The sequence below is a fragment of the Vespula pensylvanica genome, chromosome 21 (assembly GCF_014466175.1).
Source record: "Vespula pensylvanica isolate Volc-1 chromosome 21, ASM1446617v1, whole genome shotgun sequence".
NCBI lineage: Eukaryota > Metazoa > Arthropoda > Insecta > Hymenoptera > Vespidae > Vespula > Vespula pensylvanica.
Window position 1 is genome coordinate 1646460 of NC_057705.1, and position 23740 is coordinate 1670199.

The following is a 23740-nucleotide window of genomic DNA, read 5'->3' on the forward strand; positions in this document are numbered from 1 at the left end:
AATCACAGGAAGTGATGAGTATCCGTCTCGTTCGTTCGTACGAGAAAATCACTGGTAAGAAATAGGATTATATTCTACTCGTTTCTTTCTCCGTTCGTAGGCTGTCATAACCGTATTCCCAGTAAGCTCGTTCGACCGTCCGAAGAAAATCATCTTCTCCGATGGCGAAAAAGGAATGTTTTCTTTTCATTTTGGTATATCGTGAAAAATTCTTTAAGAGGAATAGGATCGAAGTCAATAAAAAAAAAAAAAAAGAGAGAGAGAGAAAGAAGAAAAATGAAAAAATACGACAATTTTAAATAAGGATTTTCGATCGATTGGTTTCTCATTTAAAATGTCCATTCGAAATGGTTCTTTTTCTTCTTTTTCATATAATTTTTTTTATCTAAAAAAAAATATTCGTTCAGAAAGGCTATAGATCTGTATTTTATAAATGATCTATAAATTCATCATTACATAGTCGATTTCCTGCATGTACAGGAAGCATCGAAATGTTTCATTCGATTCGCTCAATATAGATTAATTTCACGGTGAATGGTAAGAACCGAGAAGCTTATGTTCCATCGATAATAATATAAATATATTGCTATAGAACGCCAAGAGGAATTACAATAAGACCGACAAAAAATTCCCTATAAACGAAAGCTGCCTTCTTCACAAGCTAAACCATTTCAAATGCATATTCGATCTCCGTTTACTCTCGCAGTATACTGCTAAACCACAATCATGTACCGCAATGCAACTTAACTCTGCGTAACTCTGAAATTTACCGGAAGTGAACGTGAGGTAGACGTTCTCCTTTTCGAACAACGTCGTTCGATTTAATTTTTCGGTATGTTACAACGAAATGAAAGTTTCTGGTAGACGTTATTTCGTTCAAAATAGTCTGCGAAATGGTAAAAGATTTTTTTTTCAAAATATATTTAGTTATCAGGGTTTTTAATTAACTCGGGATATGAGATTAGAAATAAGCACTATAATTTCGATACTATTCATTTTGATATTTTCTTAATATGATACACGAAACGAAAGGAAAAGAGAGAGAAATCGGAAGTCTGAAACGACAGGAGCTAGATAACTTATAGTAGTTATATTCTTGGATGAACGGCTCGATGCCCCCGAACTATCATTTCGCCATGGAAAGTTTGTCTCAGATTTCGTTCGATTCGAAAGGTTCTGTTATTTCCTATATGAATATTTTTTTCTTTTAGATTTATTATAACTCGAACACTATATTCTATATGAAAATATATAATATTTATCCATCGTTACGTATATGTATTTTAACATCGTTACTTTTTGTAAGAAACTTCGTTATACAATTTTTTCATTGTTATATTTCTTGGTATTTGTTCGAAAAAAATGAACGAATATTTTCAAATAAAAGGAATCAAGAGAACTATAATTTAAAAATCAATTATGTTGACATATATTATATATTATATTATATAGTTGGGAGCAATGAGTTTTTTTTCAACTTTTCTTCACATTTTTAAAGTTAATAACACATATAATCGTTCTCGAGAGTTAGACCGAAGTTAGAATTTTACTTTCCCTGTAAACTTCTTTTACCACATCTTTCCTTTCTATTTCTTTTTCATTTTTACTTCAACCTTTTTACGTTAATAGATATTAACTTGTACATGTACTTGCATAGACACACGTCATGTAAACCCACATGATATCTAGTGAAACATTCCTTTAGAGCATTGACACGAAATTATATAAGAACGTTAATAATTGCAATTTTAATATTTTCTCGTATATTTTTAAATTCAAAGAAAAGAATGCGGATCATCTCTACTTCTCCTTATTTCTTTTGTTTTCCTTTTTAGTAGGGAAATAACTGATATACACGAGCGTGAAGTGTGTTTGCTTTCTCTGTCTATTTTTCATGTCAAATTATTTCGCTGTTTCTTTAAGAAAAAGAAAAAAAAAGAAAGAAAAAAAACACCGTTGAATTCATGAACGCGAGTTAATTGATATTTTAGAAAGGAAACATTTTTGAAAGGATTGCTTAATCCCTTCTCATTCGCATTCAGAGTTTCGTGATCGTAATTGTCGGAAGAGGAAATTGAATTTAAAGTTTACTTTCGCCCCGACATCTTTTTTTGAAGGTATCTCCTTCTTCTAGTATTCTTATGTATCAATGAAAGGACTAAGGAAATCGTATAAACATAGTGTTACCTCCTTTGAAAAGAAATCCGATTACTTTTCTTTTATTATTTTCGAAAGAATACATTAATATAAATACATATTATTAATTTTAATTACTATGAGAGTACAATACTATCGCTATCCTTATTATATATAAATATATATGCGTTAGTTAAATAAAGTTTTCCAAATTAAAAATGGAAATTATTATTTATCTGAATATTTAATAAATATTAATAATTTGGCACACAGTATTTAATAAATAAATATAATTTTTTTCCTATAAAGAAAAAAAAATAAAAGTTTGTAACTCTATAAAAATTTTTTTTAATTAATGAATTCTCATTAATTATCTGTCAACGAACGAACGAAAGAAGTCGTAAGAAAGTTATGTTAAGACCTTTTACAAAGAAATCCTATTACACTTATTCTTCAACTTTTAAAAGACTTTTACTTTAGTTACTTTTTTGTATGTCGTATATGTATATCGATAATTTACTGACTGATACGAATCAGATCGCCTACATTCTAAACGTTTGTTATACAACAAGAGTGTTTTATGAATTCGAAAGGAACGATATTTCTTCCGGTCATTCGCTCGCTCTAAGTACTTAGACACGTGTAGAAGACTATAGTTAAAGGCCATCGACATTTTGACGATTTCGAAAAGAAGATCGTTGGCATGATCCTACTTACTCTGCTTTAGTTTTGAAGACTGATTGTTATCTTGGATGAAGTGAAAGGTAAAATGGTCGAACTTTTCTTCTCTCATTAATTCATGCCTTCGTCAGAAGAAACTTTTACTTCCTTCCTTTAATGTATAATATTATATAACTATTGGCAAGTTTCCATAATTTATTTTCATAATTTTCTCTCATATAAACGCGTGTCAATTTGTCAATAAATGAAATAAATGACATGATTGATAATCGAACGCGATAATTGGATCGATAATAAACATCGTAATAAATCGATCATTAATAATAAACAATAATCTTTTGTCAGAGATTTTTCTTAAAAAAATTCCCACTAACTCATTATCCATAAATTATTCATAAAGTTTTTCGATTCATTTTCTATTTCAACTTTTAAATGGTCCACATTAAAGTTTACAATTCCATTTCCTTTAACGAATTTGTCTTATAACTTTGAACAAATAACATTCTACAATTATCTCAGACAAGGACACAATTTTCCGGCATTGAGTAATAATACCCACTAGAAGGAAGATTCACTTAATTACCAAGACGTTTACCTTCAAGACGAGAAGAGCTAATTTCTCCTGGGCTTGTTACTATCAACTTAATCTTATTAGCAATAAAAGCAACCTGGAAACATCAAATTTACATTTGCGTTCCACAACGAAGAGACATTTGCTTCCATCGATTCTGTTTTGTGATGTTAAGAAGTAATAATAACGTGATTCAAGAAAATTTGACTTTTAATACAGACAACAATTTATTTACACATAACAATAAATTTCTATGTTCGTTCCACGTGAAAAAGGAAAATAGATCAAGAAAAATATATAAATTTGATCGATCGAAATGACAGGAACTAGTGATGTCCAGATTTGTGTATTATCGTCTTGTAGATCGGTATTTTGATCGGTATTGGCTTTGGAACTGGTACAGGAATATGTTTGTATACTTTGAAAGGTACCGGTTTTTCTATTTTATAAGGTATTATCTTCTCGACCGGAGTTGGAACTTTCTTCTCAACTTTCGTAATCACTGGCTTCACTACCTGCAAATTTTATGGAAGAAATAATAGTCATATAAATTGTTAGACATACTTAGATATAAATGTGGTTAATTAATATAACGTTTAAAAACTTACTTCGTAAGGTACAGGTTTTGAAACAAAAACGTTCACGGGATAAGGCTGCGGTTCCGTTTGTACCGTGAGTTTAGGAATTTTTATTGGTATGTCTTTTACTACTGGTACGCCTAGAAATAATAATTGGACATTATTTGCTACTGTTTCTTTTGGTAAAATAAAAAAAAAATAAAAGTAAAAAAGATAAAGGAAGTAAGAAAATAAAAAAGAAATATTTCATCGATGCCACTTGGTGTACGTGCCAATGTGCTTAACGGAAGTAACGAAGTGACCTCCATGACCACCATAACCCCCATAACCTCCGTGACTTCCAAGGGAAATGCCAGAATCCCAATCACCCGAGTGACCTCCTAGCAACAATGATTAACAAAGATTATTTTTTTGCACGATCGATGGCCTTTGAGAATACTGTCAGACCCGTTTCACCTAAATCTATTCCCGGTAATTCGTCTTCATGATGCAGTGAAATTTCTCCGAGAGTTAGACTACCTCCGGTGTGACCTCCTAAATCAAGGCCAGCATTATGATCACCAACAGATAGACCGTCTAAACTTAATCCAGAACCATGAGAACAGCCAACGATGGCGAACAAAATGAAAACCCTCTAAACAAACAACACAGGATCACTTCTAATCACTATTATTTCTTTCTATAATAAAATTATGCTCTTTCTTTATATTGTAAAAATTATGTGCACTTGTTGCTTGAAATAATATTCTTTGTTTCCTTTTTTTTTTTTGTATTTTTACATGAATTATTTAACGTTTTATTAATGACACAATATTTATTATAGGACTTAGCATTGTTATAGGATTTAAAAGTATCATTGAAATAACACTCATTTTTACGTACGATCCTAATCATCTTTTGTCAAGTAAACGCATCTATGCCTGTTCTGAGGGAATAAGTTCACTCGTGATAAATTCTTTAAGTGTCACTTTATATACCTACCTCTTGCCATCAGACTGACGAGTACCCCACTATTCTCCACCTTCACTGTAACTGCGCTACTCGATTTGTACTAACACCATCGCAGTTACATTGTTAGACACCTTTTCTTTTTTTTTTTCTTTTTTTTTTTCTCCAAGGAACTTACGTAACATTTCATTTCCGTCTTTTACCCAGATCTGCGTCAGATCTTCGTTCGAATTTCTAATTACTAAATGATTAATAACATTTGCAAATAATTCCGTAAAGTTTACAAATCGTTCGATAAAGAATTGTTGATTCGTAATCGACATATTTCTGAATAGAAAAAAATAATAAAAAAATAAATAAAAAACTTTCTAAATATAGTATTAAAGTGCACCGTGGAGATCTACGTCTTTAGAAATATATTATATCAAAAAGAAAGCGTAGAAAAAAAAAAGAAAAAAAGAGAGAGAAAAAATAAGGATAATGGATTTTCCATCAGTTATTATAAGTTCGTTAACATGACCTCAATAATGTGGATGATGAGAAGGCTAAGGACGCTATAGTTGTCTCCTTTCGGTTGTATTAGATAGATATGGTCACGCCTCATTTGCATCGAGCGATTACGTTGATCTTATTTCCAACGGTTGGATTAGCTCGGTCGGCATTCGCTTTCCATGGAATCCGTGGCAAATATATTGAAATTTCCAGTGAAAGCCGCAATTATGTTTCTTGGCGTGCGGTGTACGCGTATACATCACATTCACCTCTTCTACGGGAAATGAAAGATAATAGAGATGGTAGTGTGCATTTTGCAAAATTAAATTGACATTTCATTCGTCGTTATATTATATTAAATATATACCATTAAAAAGTATTAACTCGTATTGCTATAATATTTCTATAAATCCGATATTCGAACAAACGTATTATGTGTATAGAATTAGGTAGGAATAATAATCATTAAATTATCGTGTAATCGTCTTATGAGGAATGACATGTTGACAGTTTAAAAGGATCGAATGATTAAATCAAAGATATATAATTAATAATCGTAATGATATATAATTGACAGATCTTTTTAACAGTTAACGCATTCGTTATTTTCAAGGACAATGGCTTAATTACGAGAGAAATTTCAATGTCTTTGCTGGAACGAGTGTTGTGCTAGGACGAAATAAACTTAGGATATTATATTTTCTACGATGCCTCTATTTTCTCCGAAAAGAAAAAAATACCACGCAGAGAGGCGATTCTATAGAAGGAATACGTTCACCTGGATGGGACTTTCACTGAGATATGAGAATACGGTAGAACATCTTGATATTTTGTATGTAATTTATTGAAAAATAAACAAAAAGAGAAAAAAAAGGAAAGAAAAAAAAAACAACGAGGTACAAAAAATAACGTAATCGTAACAATGCATTGCCGAGAGGATGAGCGCATAATTAATGCACTCGGCAATACTTACATGGATATTTGTTTATATACAATATAAAAAAAATAATAATAATAACAAAAAATAGATGTCGTGTAAAAAATTCGAAAAGAAGAGATAACGAAATTTATTCCTTATCCACTTCTTTACGTATTTCTAATGGACATCTTTTCCGCCATCTTGGCTGTTGGGAGTGCCCATAAATTTTTCAAGGACGAAAGGACACTCCGTTATTCCACTTTAGTGACCTTTCTTCGCATGATGGTAGATAGTTTTATAAACAGGAATCCTAATGGGATAGGGCTTGACCACGGGAACTGGCACATGTTTTTCGATCGTTATGGGAACTGGCTTCTCCACGGGCACAGGTATATGTTTTTCTACGGGATATGGAACCTTTTTTTCAACGGGTACAGCTACCGTTTTCACAATTTGAATTGGTACTGGTTTTGATACGGGTACTGCTACTGGGTATGGTTGTGGAACTCCGATAGCAACTGGGTGGGGAACACCAATTTTTATTGGTTGTGGCACTGGTATACCTACAATCAAATAAATGTTAGATATGGTTTTTATATTTTTTAATTTATAATTTTTTATATCTGTTTTACTTACCTATCTCCTTGACAACCGGCACAGCTACTGGTTTGGTAACTTCAACGTGTTCTGAAACTGGAACGCTGTGAACAAAATTATGTCCGCCATCTAAAGAAATTCCATGACCACCCTCGTCACCACCATGTCCACCATATCCACCGAAAGAAGAATAATCCTGATGTCCTCCGTCTAAATGACCTCCACCGGACTCGAATTGTCCAGCGGAAGCTTCAAAACCACCACCTCCGTGACCGCCGGAATAGTCACCACCACCATAGCTACCACCATCTCCGGAACTCCCAAAACTCTCGTGGTCTGACCTCTTGATATTTTGCAAATGTCTTACTATCCGCATTAAATCCTCATGGTTATAACGTTGATCGACGATTACCGGTGCGGCCGCGGCCAAGGACAACAGTGAAAGTAATACCTGCGACGAAGGTTAAGTTCAAGTTAAGAATACCTGCATTCTAATCGAAATATATTTCTAAACACGCGCATAATCAAAGGGGAAGAAAAGATAAATGTATTCTATATGCCTGTTGAACTTTTGTTTCTTTTCCTTTTCTTTTCTTTTCTTTTTCTTTTTCTTTTTCTTTTTCTTTTTTTCTATTCTTTTTTTTTTTTTAGATAATTTCCGGTTTCTTTCACCGATAATACAAGAGAAATCCTAGAAATTTCATATATAAGTATTACTTATTATTTTTCTAATTTCTAATTCTCGTTTCCTTTTCGAATTAATTGTAAGATCTGTGCCCTTGGTTTCTCCTTCTAGTTTTGTCATGTCTCTACTACTCACGATTCTATTCATGATCGAACGCGTGTCTTTCGGCAAATGCACCGACGGCTGTTGGTAGAAGAGATTTCTTACTGAGACTGATACATCTTCGACCATTGCTCGTCTTAATATACCATGGAGCCTTTCACTGTCGACGATGTAATTTAGTCTTGGCTCAGCGTGCCTGGAATCCCATTTAGTCGGTACAATTGTTTTACAGTAAACGCTTCGCCGAGCACGTTAAAATTATTGACTACTTGAGAGAATTCTCTATTCGTTTACAATCCGGTCATTATTTATACAGTCAGGAGGGTGAGCGTCCATCTATTACGAACCTTCGTGAATTTCATCTTAGATTTGCTACACCTTTATGGTCCCACTACGTTACGTCAGTACGTAAAAACGATTCGTTTGGAACCCTTTGATCTAATCTTACATACGTTCATTTATACGTATAATATATACGTATAATATATACCATAGCTATCGAACATTTTGTCAACGTCGATCATAAATATATAATATTCGTGATAAGATATTTTTCTGTAAAATATATATGTCGATTTAACTATAGATATGAATTCTTATTTATAAATTCAGTTTTCACATACGGCAATCTATTCGTGTATTATTATACTTACTAGACGACGAACAGAGAACGTATGTGAAAGGAGTAAAAGGATAGTATGAAAAAGAGAATAATTTTTAAATTGACAAACCGTAACGAATTCAATGCAATGTGGTAGAGAAATATTCATTCTTGAGAGATTCGTAGAGAGAGAGAGAGGGGGGGGAGGGAGAAAGAGAGAAAAATAGAAAAAATTATATGAAAGTATCTGTCATAAGATCCCATCAACGACCGCTCACCATCTCACTTGTCAGTTTCTCACATTAGATATTATGATAAGTTAGTTTGCAAAGATGGATTAACTCTTTTCTCTTACTTATATTCCACGATTATTATATATTCCACGATTATTAATATCGATTATTATATATGATATATTCCGTACAAATGGATACGGACATCGTCGAAATACGTATAGACACGATACCTCTCGTGTAATTAATTTTCTACGATGCACTGGGAAGGCCAGTAAGCTTTTAGAAGCTTTTACGCGCATAAATTACATTTACGCGGCGAATCTCTCTGTAAAATATGGCGAAAGAGCATTACGCACTCATCCCGTTGAGTTCGCAATATCGAGCAATATTCAAAGGACCGTATCGTTACTTTTTCGTAGAAATGAAAGACTCCCTTTAACGTATTAAGGACAAATTTGTATGACGTCATACTTGTTAATAATTACAACATTTACGAATCGATAAATAATTATTGCTTTATTTTACGATTTTGGTCATTAATATAATTAAGTCGTATGATTGCATCATGTGATCGAACCGATACGATTTCTATCAGGTTTAATAAAATTCCAATAGATTCCTATACATTTATAGCCGACATTCATCAACATACAAAATATGTGGAGAGAGCATAACGAAAAATTCAACGAGATAATCTTTTAATTACAATCGAGAAAACTCTGGGGCCATTAACACTGATTCATGATCAAAACTTTATAACTTCTTTGATTAAGCACAGAAGCTATAAAAACTAGTGTATCTGTCTTTCACCCGTCTCCGCCTCTCTCTCTCTCTCTCGTTCTTCTTCCATTCCCTGCCTCCTCCTTCAAACTCTCACTCTCTTTTCCTCTTTTATCGCGAACGAATTAAATGTTGTTATTTCATACTCGCTGAATTGGAACGAGAAGAGAATTTCTGAATTAATTAACCGGAGAATTAAGTGTTAACGAAGAATGTTTAAATGAAGTAAACCTTCTTTTTTTTCCTTTTTTTTTTTCAAGTATGATAATGAATGATCATTTGAATTACTTTTAAATGTACTTAGTTAACTCTTGCTTAATACAAATTCTTATCTTATTATTAATTCAATTCTTATTTTATAATAGATTACATCGATATATTCGTCTCTACGAATCAAGGGTTAAATCATAAATGATATAATATTCGATCAAAGATTTCAGTAAAAATTAATATTTTATTTTGTACAACAAAGTAACAACGATTAAAAATTATAAATATAGAATGTAATACTATTCGCGACCGTGTTCGAGCAATTGGCTCAGGAGGAAAAATCAAAGGAAACAAAATATGTTCCTTGGGTCGCATGATTTATGGCAGTCTTTCTGTAAAAGCAGGCTTTTGTCTTTCCTTCTTTTTTTTCAATGGCAAGCTCTCGAAAAAGCTCAACAAGTAATGTATTATATTTATCTGCCTTGTGTATGCTAGACTGATTTTTTTTTTCTTTTCTCTTTTTATAATTTTAAAATGCTTATGTCACTTTTCGATTCTCTTGTTTTCTAATGACTCCAACCATGACCGTGACTCTTGATTCTATGGAAGATGTGTTTGTAAATTGGTATATGAATCGGATATGGTTTTTCAACCGGTACAGGTACATGCTTTTCAATGGTAATCGGTACAGCTTTTTCGACTGGCACAGGTATCACTTTTTCCACCGGATACGGAACCTTTTTCTCAACAGGTACAGCGACAGTTTTTACCACCGGTATGGCCACTGGTTTGGCAATCGGTACATGTACCGGATATGGTTGAGGAATTCCAATTGCTACCGGACGTGGAACTGGTATGGCAACTGGTTGAGCTACCGGTACCCCTGCGGATGAAAATGAAAATGAAAAAAAAAGATTAAAAAAAAATAAGAGAATCGAATAAAAAACGATTTTCACGATTTGATTATAGAACATTGTGAGAATGAACGGTACGAATAAAAAATTGTAACCTGAATATTTTTTTTTTTAATTGTGTATTATTTGTTTATTTCTTTTTGTTTTGTATCTCATTGAAAAATTTATATGGATAAATAGTAATTTACACGATTAGGAAAGGAGAAAGAAAAAGTCGAGGAGGAAAGTAAACGAACAAGAACTTACCGATATTTTTTACAACCGGCACCGGCACTGGCTTCGTAATCTCGACGTGTTCGCTGATCGGTACTGTCTGAACGCCGTAATGATGTTGAGAATGACCTTCGTACAGACCATGATCGAGACCCGAGTTAAGGCCATGGCCTCCACCTCCATAGGAGTCGTAAGAACCGTAAGAGCTTACGTCTTGATGAATATTTCCATAAGAATTGTGAAGAGATATGTCATCGTGTCCACCGTAACTCAAACCATAATTTGTTGATATCCTGTATGTCATAATGCATCATATTAAATTGTACGACGCGTAAATTATATGACGGGTTTAGAAGATCTATCCTCTCTCTCGTTTTTTCATTTTCTTTTTTATTTTTTTTTGCCCTCTTTACTCACCCTTGCCATCCTCCAGATTCAGCGACCGTGTAACAAATCTTCGTGAGCAAACCTATAACGACGAGCTGAAAAAAAGAATTTGTTTTTAGTCGAGAATAATAAAAAAAGGAGAAAGAAGGAGGGTAGCTCGGCACGAATCAAGAAAGATCTTTTAAAAGAGTGTCGCGTATTTTATCGGAAGTAAATAGAGACAAAAATTATGTTTCTTATGATTTTACAACGAGTTGTTTGACCTCGATACCGTTGAGTGTATGATAAGGAATGTATCGTTGAGAAGGAGATTGTACGACTATACTACGTTTACTTATCGAAGTCCACGAGACTTTCGATTTATTAAGAATTTCGATAGAACGATCCACTGCTTTCTCAAATCCCATGTAATATACTCTTGTAAACGGTGTTAATAAATTTATCAGACATATTTCTCTCGTGTTTCCTCCTTTCTTTTTTCTTTTTTTATGTTTTTCATTCCTCTCGTTACTTACACATGGCAAACAATACATTTTTCGATTTTTCTTTTCTCTTCCGTATTGTTTGACTATTTTTTTTTCTTTCTCTCTCTCTCTCTCTCTCTCTCTCTCTCTCTCTCTTGTTCTTTTTTTTTTTTTTTTTTAATTAAAACGACTGAACGTTTGTACGAAGAACGTAAGGGATACTGCAAGTTGCCGGAGGTTGATCGTTCGTTTTTATACACAAGACGCTTTCTCCCTCCCTCTACATTTCTAGTTAACAGTAAACAGTGGATCTCTCGTATGAAAACCGGACTTGCACGTACGCACCCATATCCTATTCGTAAATCGAGAAGTATGATATAGCAGATAATGAAATTCAACACGTTTCTCTCTTTAAAGAAATTTAATAGGAAGTTCACGATCGATCACATTGAACTTGAAATAGAAGAAGAGATGTTGAATGAACGAGCGAGTTCAAATGAGGTAATAAAAATTGTACCTTTGAGGCAGAGATTACAAATAAATTTTTATAATGTTTCTAGGAAAGTTATATGGTTAGAAAATTATCTAGTAAAATCGTCTTGCTCGTTCAACAACCAGATCCCTCGAGGAATGCTCGTTGAATGCAGAGCGAACGTCCGTACGTTCGATGGTGAACGACCGGTGAACGCGGTGAACGCCCATGTGCTAGAGAACAAAATCTATTACGGCCACAAAGCCGATGAAAGTGATTTCCTTTTCAATCCGGACATCCCTTTCATTCGTTCTATCCCAACGTACCGTATCGCTACGAAGGAAAGCTTCGTTTCTTTTTACAAGATAAAGACAGTTCACGCGAGATTAAGAAAAAAGATAAAGGGGGAAAAAAAAGGACGAATGTCCAACAGATTCGATTAAATCGTAACCGTGATCTCGACCGTGCACAAGGCGTAACATTTGTCACACCCTTTTTTTCTTTCTTTTTTCTTTCTGATTAAATACGTTTTCGAGAAAGTAATTGGTACGATCGGAGAACCACTGCTTTAAATAATAGAGAATTATTGCAAAAATATATCCTTCCTAAAAACGTTTATGAAAGTACCCTTTCTTGCTCTTCGTACTTGTCACGGAGTAGCGTATAATGCTGAAACCAGGTTAAATCTTGGTGCAGTGAGAGTAGAACACGCAATACGAAAGGAAAGCAAATAAAATTGGGTGAAGGAGAACGCAGGAGATAGAAAAAAGGATGAAAAAAAAAAAGCTAAGCGACTCCGATGAAAGTATTATCCGGTTCGACGTGAAAGGTGGAGGAGCATGACGTCTCGTTATAGTAGCAACCATCTCTTGCGATTCGATTCTATTCTTGATGGTTAGGATGCTGAATGATTAAAATCATGATCATGTACATAAATATGTTATGCAGTTAGTATTTGCATTTACAGTATTCAGTGTTAATCCAAGATTATATCATATCATTGCCGAAAGGAAGTTTCCTCCTCGGCAACTTTCATTCCGTTGCTCGATAATTGACATCCTGTATTTTATCTTTTTTTTTTTGTTTCGATATGAAAACAGATCGAGATCGCAGAAGATCGAGATCTATAAGGACCGTAAAATTTAACTATCACCGAGTAAAACTGGATCGATGTCATGCCGAAAGCGATTCTCTAAATCGTTTCTCGGAAGACAAAGATTTCATATTGAGGAAGAAATAGGGAAAGGAAATATATATATATATGTTTTCAGAGGAAACAATTCTTTAACGATCTATTAAAATCTTTGAAAAATATTCTACGATATATAATACGCGTCCATGTCGTCCTCGTCATCAAGAGAAATTTTTGATGAATATTTCATTAAAATGGCGATTATAATTTTATCTAATAATGCAAACTTCCTATCCGTTGATTTTACATCCGCTAAGAAGTTATTATTGGGCGGGTTCCGTGAGAAGTTCCTGTGATGGAAAAAGGAAGAATTATGTATGATCAGGAAAGAAGCAAGTGAAAGGATGCCGGTACTCTAGAGAGTACATCATATTGTACATTCAGAGCAATGACTTCGATTGGCGTATGCGTGTTTGATTAAAGGGGCAGTGACCTTATTCTCTCCCTTCGAGCAATTAACATCTTCCGATCAAAGGATGATAAATTTCTAATAGATATCTATCTTCGTATGCATATGAGCTATTATTAAAATAAATTGTAATTACGAATAAGAAAACAAATTCTATTTTGCAAACAAACTATATTGATAACAAGTACAAAACATGAGTAAATAAAACAAGTGTCCATCACCGATAAACAAGGAGTATATATAAATTTGCTATTTTTGATTTAGTGCTCCATTTTTAATTATACAATCTACTGTATCATTAACCCCAGGGATGGTGTACAGGCTTTTCAAATGCCGCGTGTTCTACTGCGTTAGCGACGGCGTTTTCCTTTGCCGCAACAATGTCTTTTTCCTATAAGAAAAAAGAAAAAGAAAGAAATGAATCGATTATCCTTACTAATGATATTCGTTATTGCATCTACTATATTTATGACAATTAAATAAAAAAATATTGTGGTTATTATTTCCACCTTAGCTTCTTGCTCGCTCTGCGAGATTTGTTTGTCAACATCTTGTTTTCTCAATTCTGCTGCAGTGTCAGCGGCATTTCTCTGAATAGCGGCGGCCGCGGCAGCCTCCCTTGCAGCTGCAACCCGTTGTGCAGCAGCCACAGCATCTTTCAAGGTTGCCAGTCTCTGCTGCGCAGCCACTAATTGCTTAGCGCTCGCTCTAGCTTCTTCTTGAGCATGCGATGAAATTTCTTGCGATCTAAATGAAAAGTAAATGGAACATCTCAAATCGTTCCTTCTTGCTGTATGTATATTTGACTTTTTTTCAAAAATTAATTAACCTCAAAGCCGCTTCCCTGGCAGCGGCTTCTTTGCCAAGTGCAATCTTTTGTTGAACCACTGCAACTTCTTTAGCCTCTGCCACTCTTTGTTGAGCTACGAACACGTTGTGATTAGCTTCTTTAGCCTGCTGAATCGCTTTCATGACTTCCGGTGGATAAGCAATGCTTGGTGTTCCAGGTGATGGATCCTTCAGAGTCTACGTAAAATATAATAATTTTTTCAAATAGTACACACATTCTTCTTTCATACAAATTACAACTTTGTTTTTCTTTTTTTTTTCTTTTTGAATCGAATAAGAAATTCGTACTTGTAAGGCGACGTTATGGGTCGCTTGTGCTTGAATTTGTGCAAGAGCAATGTCAGGAGAAGTTGGGGGATTCCATGGAACACTGCCGAAACCGGTCGGTGCCCAAGAAGTAGTACCATAAGCTGGCACGACACCGAAAACGTCGTAACCGGGTGGACCAAAAAGTGCTACGCCACGTTTCTGTTTTTTCGAGTCTGCCATTGATTCCGTGGCAATAGCCAACGTGAATACAATAACGATCTAAACAGAATGGATCGAAGATATTTTTAATAAATTTTCGAAAAGAGAAAACAAATTGAATGATCAAAAAACACCGATAAAATATAGTAATGATTTTTATTACCATTGAGATGGTCTTCATCTTGATAGGATGCTGTTGCAAGAACTGATACCTTTCCGATCGAATCCCTCGTATATATACGAGTTCGAAATCGATGGGAGAATGTTTGAACGCATAGACGACGTAATAACAATATTAATTAAAACGATTAAGTCAACATAAAAGGTAACTCTCGATGATACGCGGTTACAATTACAGGCCTTCATTGTCTAAATAACACCTCTCCTATCTCGATTCCTCTGCCGTACTATCACCGCGTACGAGACCACTTATAACCTGGAAGTCAGTGATTCCAGATTATTATCTAGTATCATCGAGTTCAGGAAATCATCTCGATAGAAGCTAACCTGAAGATATTTCCGGCACGATACAAGTATATTTTGAACTGTGTTGGAATGATTTTTTTTAATCGATAAGATGGAGAAACATTTCTAAAATGCATTTCGCTTGTCTTATTATTTAATGTTGTTTCCTCGTGAGAATGACGTTGACGAATATCAGGTAATATTCCACTCACCGATGTACACTACTCTCTTATCGTGGATGTTGTATATAAAGACGATAAATTATTAGGAACAAGACGATAGAGAGAAGAGAGAGAGACCTGTGTCTATCGTATAAAAGAGAAAAATAGAAAAAAAAAAAGAAAAAATATATATCTATATCTATATATAATTATGATATATCGTACAAACGAATCGAGACAATTTAATCTAACATATGTGCGAACTTAAAAGTACAAAACTATGTTTATTACTATTAATCAATATTAATTTTCTCTTTTAGATTCCTGTTAAATCGCGAAATACTTTCTCGTTGCTGAGTGTTCGAATTTTACTATTAATTATACTCGGAACGTAAAATCCACCGTAATTACTCGTCAATTCTCTTCCAATCGGATTGGGATTTGATAAAATATCAGTTGATCTTTTTCTTGTGTCATCTAAATTTCGATAATTCTTCTTTCGATTATAATTGAACGGATAATTATTTTCTTCGTCATCGGATTCTTCTTTGTAACGATTGAATCCGCTTTTTTGACGTTTTTCTTCCGGCACTTCTTTCGTGTTAATATATTCTGCGAATAATAATTATAACAATTAATTAAAAATAACTATTATATACAGAGGATGAGTCGAAAGTTCTTAGACGATTTTGAAAATCGATTAATCAAAAAGATTTGCAGTTTTGGAATACGACAAAGAAAAAATTTATTTTTATAGTCCGCTGGGAACTTTCGATTCGCGCAGATATTATAATTTATAATAAGTAAATATTAATATATCTTACTATTTTTTGTCAATGGTTTTTTGTAAATATCGTCGAATTCTCTCTCAAAGTCTATTCTAAAATATTTGCTTCTGTTCGCTTCTTCTTTCCGATCTTCTTCAGGTTCTCGTTCGCTCTCGTATCTCTCATTTCCATCTTCATCTTCGTCATCATTTTCGTAATTAGTACGACGAGCCTCCGATGATTCATAATCATCGCTATATTTGGAAGGACGCCCATCCTCGTCGTTCTCAGATGATGAGTAACTTTGAAACTTGTCGGAATTCGACTTAACGTCCTCATCGTCTTTATTATTTTTCTTGAAATTTTTCCCAAATTTCTCGTCGTATTCCTTGAAAGGAAATGACTTAGACGGAACAAAATCATTTTCCAAAGATGATTCCTTCGTATTCTTAGACCTGTATACTTCCTCGTCATTATAATTTGGGCTGTATTCAGCTTCGACGCTTTTGTCTCCTTGTGATTCGATATGAAGAAATATAATAATTAATTGTAAATGAAATGAAAAAGAAAAGAAAAAGAAAAATCAAATACTAACCATCATCGAATTCGTCTTCGTCATTTTTACGAGGTGGTTGCGGTGGTTTCTTGTTAATAATCTCAACATCGTCACGTATCTCCTCGGCAGCTTTCGAATTCAAATTCACGTTTTGATAAGGATTAACAATAGGTGTAGCCAGCACGTTTTGAAAATGTAATTGCGGTTGGGTACGAAGGGGCTCGTAGGTACGTGGTATCTTTGCAAGATCGAGAGAAACTGGATAGGTTGCCACAGCTGCACCTTTGTATTGTGGAAATTGTGGAGTGCTGCTGGCCGTCTGAATAGGAATCACTTGGCCCTGAAAGCTCGAAATGGACGATTGGAAAGGTGAAATATTGTTAGCTGCTTGCGCGATCGTTTTCTCTTTTGCACCAATGAAACCAAAATTCAAATTTGGTTGTAGATAATTAAGATCGTGATTTAAAAGCACCGGTTTGTTTTCAAATGTTCTCAGATATACCGGCATATATTGAGAATTTTTAACAGGCAACGTGATTTTCTTCGTTGTAGTAGTAGCTTCGTTTTCTGGAAAATATTGATGTAGTTTCGTTTCCAGATTAGATACGCTTTGATGACTTGGCGTATAAGTAGTAAAAACGTAGTCAGAGTTTTTTGGTCCTGGATAATGAGTCCTGTATACAGGTAGTTGAACGTCATTGGTAGGAATTTCTTTTTGATTGTTGGCAATGTCAGAGAATGATGGAACGAATTTCTGTTGGCTCGACAAAAATGGATAGTCATAATTTGTAACGCCAGAAATCCCTCCTATTATTTTCTTTCGATCGTTCTCATCGTCGTTCGAATTTGTATTGGTTTCTCGTAATTTTTGTATTTGAGATGATGCGATGGGTCTCAGTTGTAACGTTGGTTTTATGGCATCGGGATTAACAAAACCGTGTTCAAAGTATGGAGTTGAGAAACGCACAGTGTTCGCGAAAGGTTGTTTTGCTTGATAAGGTGACGAGAATGACCCACCTGTAACTGAATTCTGATTGATCGGTACTTGGGAATAATGTTCTCTCTCCAATGTCTGAGAACGTGACGCCGGAACGTAATTATCAGGAGTTAACGATTTTATACTTTCTTCGTTGATAAGCGATTTTTGATTATTAATATCTTTCGTTGGTATCCTTTCTCTTGTTTCTTCCGACGAATTTGGTACGTTTAACGCCGAAGTTAACGTAATTATCGAAACGACGACGTATAAAATCTGCAAGATTTTGAACATTTATTAAAGCGACGTATAGAATTAATTCGAGTAATTCATCATAAGGATAATGCAAACGAATTAAATGAAACATTTCGTTCATTCTTACGACAAAAAATTGTTCGATATAAAAATAATATTCCATTCACCTACCAACATGGTATCTATTGACAGGTACAAGTTGATACCAAAGATCGATCTTAACTGGCATCGACCGGCATTCATTCCTCTTTTATATTCTGTGATTAGTGATGCGAAACAACAGAATGGGTTACCTCTTTTCTAAATTTAACAAAAAGTATCGATACAAAAACTGAAGTAAATTTCTTTACTTCTCTCTGGTCCACGGCGTCAAGTGTATGCCTCGATTTTATTGTATTGTCTTTCTTTCTCTTTCTCTCTCTCTCTCTCTCTCTTGATAAACTTTTTGATATTATTATTTTTCTAGCAATATATTTAATATCCGTACAAGAAATTTTTATAACAAGATTATGTTTCCATTAATAATTAATTCTCACGTATTTTTCTCAAATTTCTTTTTCACCTTCACCTTCACCTAATACATTTTCTACAGCAACGTAGGGAAGTAATAAATCATGCACATTACATTATAGTTCCTTCACTGCAGCAGGAAGTGGATTTAATGCCTCGATGCACGTCAAATGGGACACGCTTTAATAATTTTATTACCTCTATAAGGTACACATCAAAACGGAAAATGTTCCTAGGAAGGAAATGCATCATTATTAATTTCTTATTTTCTATATATTTTATTTGATATAAATTTAATAATAAATTTTTTTTATTGATATAAATGTCAGTACGGATCCGCGAAAACAACACTTTTCTGATAATATTTTTATCTAATTCATATAGATAATATATGAATGTAAACGGAAAATTGTCTCGTCAACTATAAATTTCTTGAAAATTATCATAAACAAGCAAATTGACATTAGCTCTTAAGTATTATGAAACATTCTGCGGTAAAGAAAATCTCATGAATAGGAGCAAGAAAATTAATGTTGCTTCCATGCGGAACGATTGAAAGGGGAATGATTTGTGAACACAAAAATAGTCAACAGTTTAATCTATATAAATTATATGACGTTTAATAATTTTCCTTTTTTTCTTACATTAATATTTACAATAACGATATCATCGTTTTTCACCAAACAGAACACGTACATATTACTCCTATATTTAAGAATGGTTATAAGTAACCGCAAAGATATTTTCATTGAAAAATAATGTACCGCGCAAGTACATTACACTAAAAGAAAAAACATTGTATGTATGTGTGATATATGCGTTTGTAAGCTTTAAACAAAGAAAATATGAACTGTGTTTTTTTTTTGTTTTTTTTTTGTTTCTTATAAAAAATAATACATTTTAACTACTTAACTTCTAGGCGTATAGTTTGTACATTAGTACAAGCAACGCAATATCGTTGGAGTAAAAAATATGACATCGTAATTACATGAATCGACTAATTTAAATTTCTCACCTATTACATTTTTTCGTTAGATTTACGCGGCCGCATTCGCATAAACTCTATCGGCACCGATTACACTAGACCTAGGCATCATACGTGAAACGTTATCAGAATTCTTTTCCAAATAGCTTCTCAGAGTATCGTTGTAAAATTGTTCCTGTAACCTTCGTTTCTCGTCCTCGAAAAATTGTCGCAATTGATCGCTATTGCGAAAATAAGTTGGTTTATTGCTCGATGGCAATTGTTTGTTCTTCATCAATAAAGCAAGAAGATTGTGCATTCTAGGATGATTAATATCGTATTCGTTACTTTTGTTTGTTGAACTCGAAGATTTAAGCTCCTTAATGAATTTTTTAAGATCATCAATATTTGGCGTCGAGGTTGTAAATGTTGGATAATCGTCTACTGAAGGAATTTTCCTGAAATCGGGATAACCGGGACGAGTAATGCGTACTCCATCAATATTACTTGCCGAAGCTTCAGGACTAATCGATTTCAGGTTTAACCCATTTATTTTCGTGTGCCTGGGACCGTCAAAGTGATGACTATATCTAGGCGGTGCGGAACTAGGTCTCTTCTTGCTGAGTTTATCGTGATAATGACTCGTCGAATGGAACGTGCTTGGTTTCGGTGGTGTTAGAAAATCTCTTAAATGTTTTGTGTTCGACGAGTATGGTCGTTTGCGACTATGTTTGTGTCGATGTCCATGATTATTTGCGTATGTAGGTTCTGCCGATGATTGTGCTTTTAACAATTCTTCTAAAGTTGCTAACAATGGATCTGGCTTTTTCTTATCATTTCCAGAAGTCGTTAATTTTGTTGCCTCGGTCGTTCGAATTTTGTTCTCGCTCTGATAAGCTTCAAGAATTTCTTTATTTTGTTTCGTATCCGTCGGTAGCGTTGCCTTCAATTTCATCAATTCATTTTTCAACGCCACGATATCGTTTGGCTCGACGTGTGTCTGATTATTCGAAGGTTGAACTTTTCTATCGTTGTTCCACTTTTGAGAATTATAAATCGTTCTCAATGACTCCTTGAACATTTCCTCCGCGTATTTTTCTAAATCGGTGGTCAATTTTGGTTTTGTCAGTAATTCACTCTGTGCTGCGAACGATGGCTTAAAGAAATTTCCGTCGGGTATCAAAGGGACCAAGTTCAAAGGTTGCTGAAGTGTCTCGTGATTTTGTAATTTGCTATTCAGAACATTTTGATTTTTTATAACGTCTACGTTAGGAACGAAATTGATCGGATTGAAGATCGGTTTTTCTTGATTCTGTGATGTTTTCATGTCCATCGTTGATGAACTTTGTTGATTAGCTCTTGTATCTGTCAAAGAATCGATATAACTTGGAGTAAGTGTATTCAATGATATCGGTGTTGTGCTTAGAATTGGAATAGGTGTTGTTATAATAGGATAATGTAAAGTGGGAAGAGGATGCATTATAGTAGTGTCTATTGGACTTGGTTTAATATTCGGATTCAAAATCTCGACGTTTTTGGTCCCAACTTTTGGGAGATGTGCAAAATTGTTGTTCTGTGGAACGGGTAGCATGTTGACATTATTGATCGTCTGACTACTTACGGTGTCGCTGGTTTGATACGGATAATTTGCAAATTTATTATTTCTCAAAGATTGGCCTTGCTGTAATTGCAGTTGCAATTGGTGTAAAACGTTTTGATATTGAGCATTTTGTTCTTGTAATCTAGGTAAGACAAAATTCATATTGTGTACACTCTGCGATGCTTGTTGGTTCAAACTCGTTTCATCCATAGGAGGAACCGGATGATAGAAAGGTACTAAATTGGCAGTTTGTAGATAAGTCTTTGCTTTCGACATATTGTTATCATCTTTTATTACTCGATACGGATTATCTTGAAATATTGGTCTGAAATTGGTTTGAGGGGCATAATTATTATCGTTGGGTGATTGTACTTGCGAATTTTGTCCTACCGTGAAACTGGCGGAAGCTAAAATATTACCACCGGAGGCTGGAATAAAAGTCTTTTTGTTTTGCGTATCGGTTGTGATAAGATTTACTCTGGTTACAGGTTGAAATTGAGGGGACGGCGTTGTGGCAGTATGTATTGGATAATTAGGTATTTGGAAGTTATTTTGAGAAATAACATTTTGACCTTGAAGCCCATGAGGATTAACTTGTATATTATATTCAGTATTAGTTTGTGTCGGTGCTTGGAGAAGATTAGATAACGTTTGAACAGTCGGTTGTGGAATTATCAAATGTGAAATGCCTTGTTGCATTTGATTTACAGTGATTTGTTGCAAATTAGAACTAGGAGTCGTAGTAGCGAACCCAGGTCGAGGAGTGATGTTATTCGGTATATTTTGAACACGTAGACTTTGCAAAGTTGGAGTTAGTCTAGTTGTCAGAGCAAAGATAGGAGTTATAGTACTGGAAACGTACTGAGCGTTTGAATTTGTCGAGATTTTGTTTGGTAGATTTGCTTGGGGAACGAGCACCGTATGTGAGGGATTTTGATAACTGTTTTGACCAACTATGATATCCGGTATCGGTGTAGATATTCCGACGTTCTGAATATTTGGTAAATTCGTTAAAGTTCTTGGCACGTTTGAAGTTGCTACTACGTTCTGAGCGACGTTGGATTGATGCGAACTAAGAAGAGGAGTAGTAGCTGTGCTAACTGTACCAATTGGTGTAGGTGTTACAAGATTTTGATAAAGCACGTTGGACACGTCGAATCCTTGACTGTTACCTAGTGCGGTGGCATGATCAAAGTTAGCTATTGACATAAGACCAACCGGTATAACGAGATTCGATTTTTCTATCGGGCTAATCTCGATCCCATTCGAATGAGAGATTTCGATGTTCGGTCCTAACTGACTCCATCCATTGTTAGGCTTTGTTTTCAAATGCTGCTGGGACTTTTGTTGTTTTATCTGCGAACTAGAAACATGCATTCTGGATTCATGAACTTTTTCCTCGGTACTATCGTCTTCGTTTCGATTTCTATTGTCATTGGTCCAAGTCGTTGACTGTGAACGTTGTCGATGAGATCTCAATCTCGTCGAACTCGGTCTTTTTCTGTAATTCTCCGACTCCATACTGTCTTCGATCACAGTACGATGTTCCTTGGGTAATCTTCTCGATGTTTCTACGCTGTAAGGTCGTCTTCTACTTTTATGTACTCTTGCAGGTTTCTCGGTATAATCCATATAATCCATGCTATCATTGGAATCGTCATTGGAGTCTTCCCGATTGTAACTACGTCCTCTTGCTTCCTGATGATATCTACTGTACACATTAGACGATTCAGCAGCGATAGAATCGGAATGTTTAAAATGATTTTCGGTAGACGAAGTACTCTGAGCATTGCTTGACTGTTTATCAAAGTTCAACTCGATCTGATAATGGTTTGGTTCAACGACCACTACAGGTTTCGTGAACTTATGTCGATTTTTTGAAAGGTTCGAGGCCGATGCTAAATTATCATAATTATCTCCATTGTTTTTATTCGATTCATTGTCTTCATAGTTCGTCCTTGATGAGGCCGCTGATGTCTCCGTTATTTTTTGCCTGCTAGTACTCTGCCCATGACCGTTATAGTTCACGGTATTGCGCTGATGGTAATTACTCGTTACTTTCTCTGGCATTTGACTCGTTCTTTTCTCATCTTTTGCGGCATCGTAAGAACGATAGCGACCATAAACGTCCTCCGTCTTGCCACTTTGTTCGTTCATGGTACCATAACTCGTCGCATAACTACCGATTCTCTTTCTTCGATCGCTCTTGTTTTCGTTGATCAACGACAAATTTTCATCCTCGTTGGTATCATCTACCTCGCCAAAGTTTTCTATATTCTCGTAAAAATCATTATAATTAGCTACCGCCGGTGTATCGTTATGTACCTTCAACAATTCGAATGTATTCTGATCGTCTTGAAATTCGAAGGATCTACGATTCGTACCTGAATGAGGTAGATCGAGAAATATTCTTGCTTCCGGTGATTCGACTAGATCACTTTCGAGCTTTTCAATGTTTCTCAAAAGATTCCCCTTGATATCACGATTGAGTAAAGCCGATGTTGTAGAATTTTCTTGTTGATCATCGAACAGGTTTATTGGACTGTACGTCGTTGATGGAATAAATTCGACCCGTTGTTGAT

General features: G+C 34.7%; 6 protein-coding genes across 6 annotated transcripts; all 6 read right to left on the reverse strand.

The window, feature by feature from the left end:
- Positions 1–3714: 3714 nt before the first annotated feature.
- Positions 3715–5237, reverse strand: LOC122636395. Its single transcript, XM_043827576.1, has 5 exons — positions 5118–5237; positions 4414–4600; positions 4239–4346; positions 3997–4106; positions 3715–3903 (listed from the first exon to the last, which is right to left on the reverse strand). Exons 1-5 carry the CDS (start codon positions 5235–5237, stop codon positions 3715–3717), a joined length of 714 nt encoding a protein of 237 aa, XP_043683511.1.
- A 1088-nt stretch (positions 5238–6325) lies between these two features.
- Positions 6326–7808, reverse strand: LOC122636222 (glycine-rich protein DC9.1-like). The gene is made up of 3 exons (XM_043827215.1): positions 7743–7808; positions 6962–7373; positions 6326–6888 (listed from the first exon to the last, which is right to left on the reverse strand). The coding sequence occupies exons 1-3, from the start codon at positions 7752–7754 to the stop codon at positions 6587–6589; spliced, it is 726 nt and encodes a 241-aa protein (XP_043683150.1). The 5' UTR covers positions 7755–7808; the 3' UTR covers positions 6326–6586.
- Positions 7809–10102: 2294 nt separating this feature from the next.
- LOC122636223 lies at positions 10103–11609 on the reverse strand. The gene is made up of 4 exons (XM_043827216.1): positions 11566–11609; positions 11081–11145; positions 10697–10956; positions 10103–10419 (listed from the first exon to the last, which is right to left on the reverse strand). Exons 1-4 carry the CDS (start codon positions 11581–11583, stop codon positions 10103–10105), a joined length of 660 nt encoding a protein of 219 aa, XP_043683151.1. The 5' UTR covers positions 11584–11609.
- A 2180-nt stretch (positions 11610–13789) lies between these two features.
- LOC122636228 (tol-Pal system protein TolA-like) lies at positions 13790–15480 on the reverse strand. Its single transcript, XM_043827222.1, has 6 exons — positions 15412–15480; positions 15068–15340; positions 14725–14964; positions 14417–14613; positions 14097–14334; positions 13790–13978 (listed from the first exon to the last, which is right to left on the reverse strand). The coding sequence occupies exons 2-6, from the start codon at positions 15083–15085 to the stop codon at positions 13886–13888; spliced, it is 786 nt and encodes a 261-aa protein (XP_043683157.1). The 5' UTR covers positions 15086–15340; positions 15412–15480; the 3' UTR covers positions 13790–13885.
- A 353-nt stretch (positions 15481–15833) lies between these two features.
- On the reverse strand, positions 15834–18313 carry LOC122636396. The gene is made up of 4 exons (XM_043827577.1): positions 18260–18313; positions 16893–18105; positions 16355–16810; positions 15834–16142 (listed from the first exon to the last, which is right to left on the reverse strand). Exons 1-4 carry the CDS (start codon positions 18311–18313, stop codon positions 15847–15849), a joined length of 2019 nt encoding a protein of 672 aa, XP_043683512.1. The 3' UTR covers positions 15834–15846.
- Positions 18314–19225: 912 nt separating this feature from the next.
- On the reverse strand, positions 19226–23683 carry LOC122636397 (putative uncharacterized protein DDB_G0282133). The gene is made up of 2 exons (XM_043827578.1): positions 23642–23683; positions 19226–23603 (listed from the first exon to the last, which is right to left on the reverse strand). The coding sequence occupies exons 1-2, from the start codon at positions 23681–23683 to the stop codon at positions 19632–19634; spliced, it is 4014 nt and encodes a 1337-aa protein (XP_043683513.1). The 3' UTR covers positions 19226–19631.
- Between the last annotated feature and the right edge of the window lie 57 nt (positions 23684–23740).

Bases quoted from the DNA above. Each gene is read 5' to 3' on its own strand.
- LOC122636395 (XM_043827576.1), bottom strand. From the start codon at position 5,237: ATGTCGATTACGAATCAACAATTCTTTATCGAACGATTTGTAAACTTT. The intron at 4,347-4,413 runs GTCTGACAGTAT...CATTGTTGCTAG, and splicing joins AATAGATTTAGGTGAAACGG to GAGGTCACTCGGGTGATTGG. The intron at 4,107-4,238 runs GCACGTACACCA...TATTATTTCTAG, and splicing joins TACTTCCGTTAAGCACATTG to GCGTACCAGTAGTAAAAGAC.
- LOC122636222 (XM_043827215.1), bottom strand. The intron at 6,889-6,961 runs GTAAGTAAAACA...ATTTGATTGTAG, and splicing joins GCCGGTTGTCAAGGAGATAG to GTATACCAGTGCCACAACCA.
- LOC122636223 (XM_043827216.1), bottom strand. The intron at 10,957-11,080 runs GTGAGTAAAGAG...TATGACATACAG, and splicing joins GAATCTGGAGGATGGCAAGG to GATATCAACAAATTATGGTT. The intron at 10,420-10,696 runs GTAAGTTCTTGT...TTTCATCCGCAG, and splicing joins GCCGGTTGTAAAAAATATCG to GGGTACCGGTAGCTCAACCA.
- LOC122636228 (XM_043827222.1), bottom strand. The intron at 14,614-14,724 runs GTACGAATTTCT...TATTTTACGTAG, and splicing joins CCCATAACGTCGCCTTACAA to ACTCTGAAGGATCCATCACC. The intron at 14,335-14,416 runs GTTAATTAATTT...CTTTTCATTTAG, and splicing joins GCCAGGGAAGCGGCTTTGAG to ATCGCAAGAAATTTCATCGC.
- LOC122636396 (XM_043827577.1), bottom strand. From the start codon at position 18,313: ATGCCAGTTAAGATCGATCTTTGGTATCAACTTGTACCTGTCAATAGA. The intron at 18,106-18,259 runs GTTGGTAGGTGA...AAAATCTTGCAG, and splicing joins TACCTGTCAATAGATACCAT to ATTTTATACGTCGTCGTTTC. The intron at 16,143-16,354 runs GTAAGATATATT...TATTATTCGCAG, and splicing joins AAAACCATTGACAAAAAATA to AATATATTAACACGAAAGAA.
- LOC122636397 (XM_043827578.1), bottom strand. From the start codon at position 23,683: ATGATCAACAAGAAAATTCTACAACATCGGCTTTACTCAATC. The intron at 23,604-23,641 runs GTGATATCAAGG...AACATTGAAAAG, and splicing joins AACATCGGCTTTACTCAATC to CTCGAAAGTGATCTAGTCGA.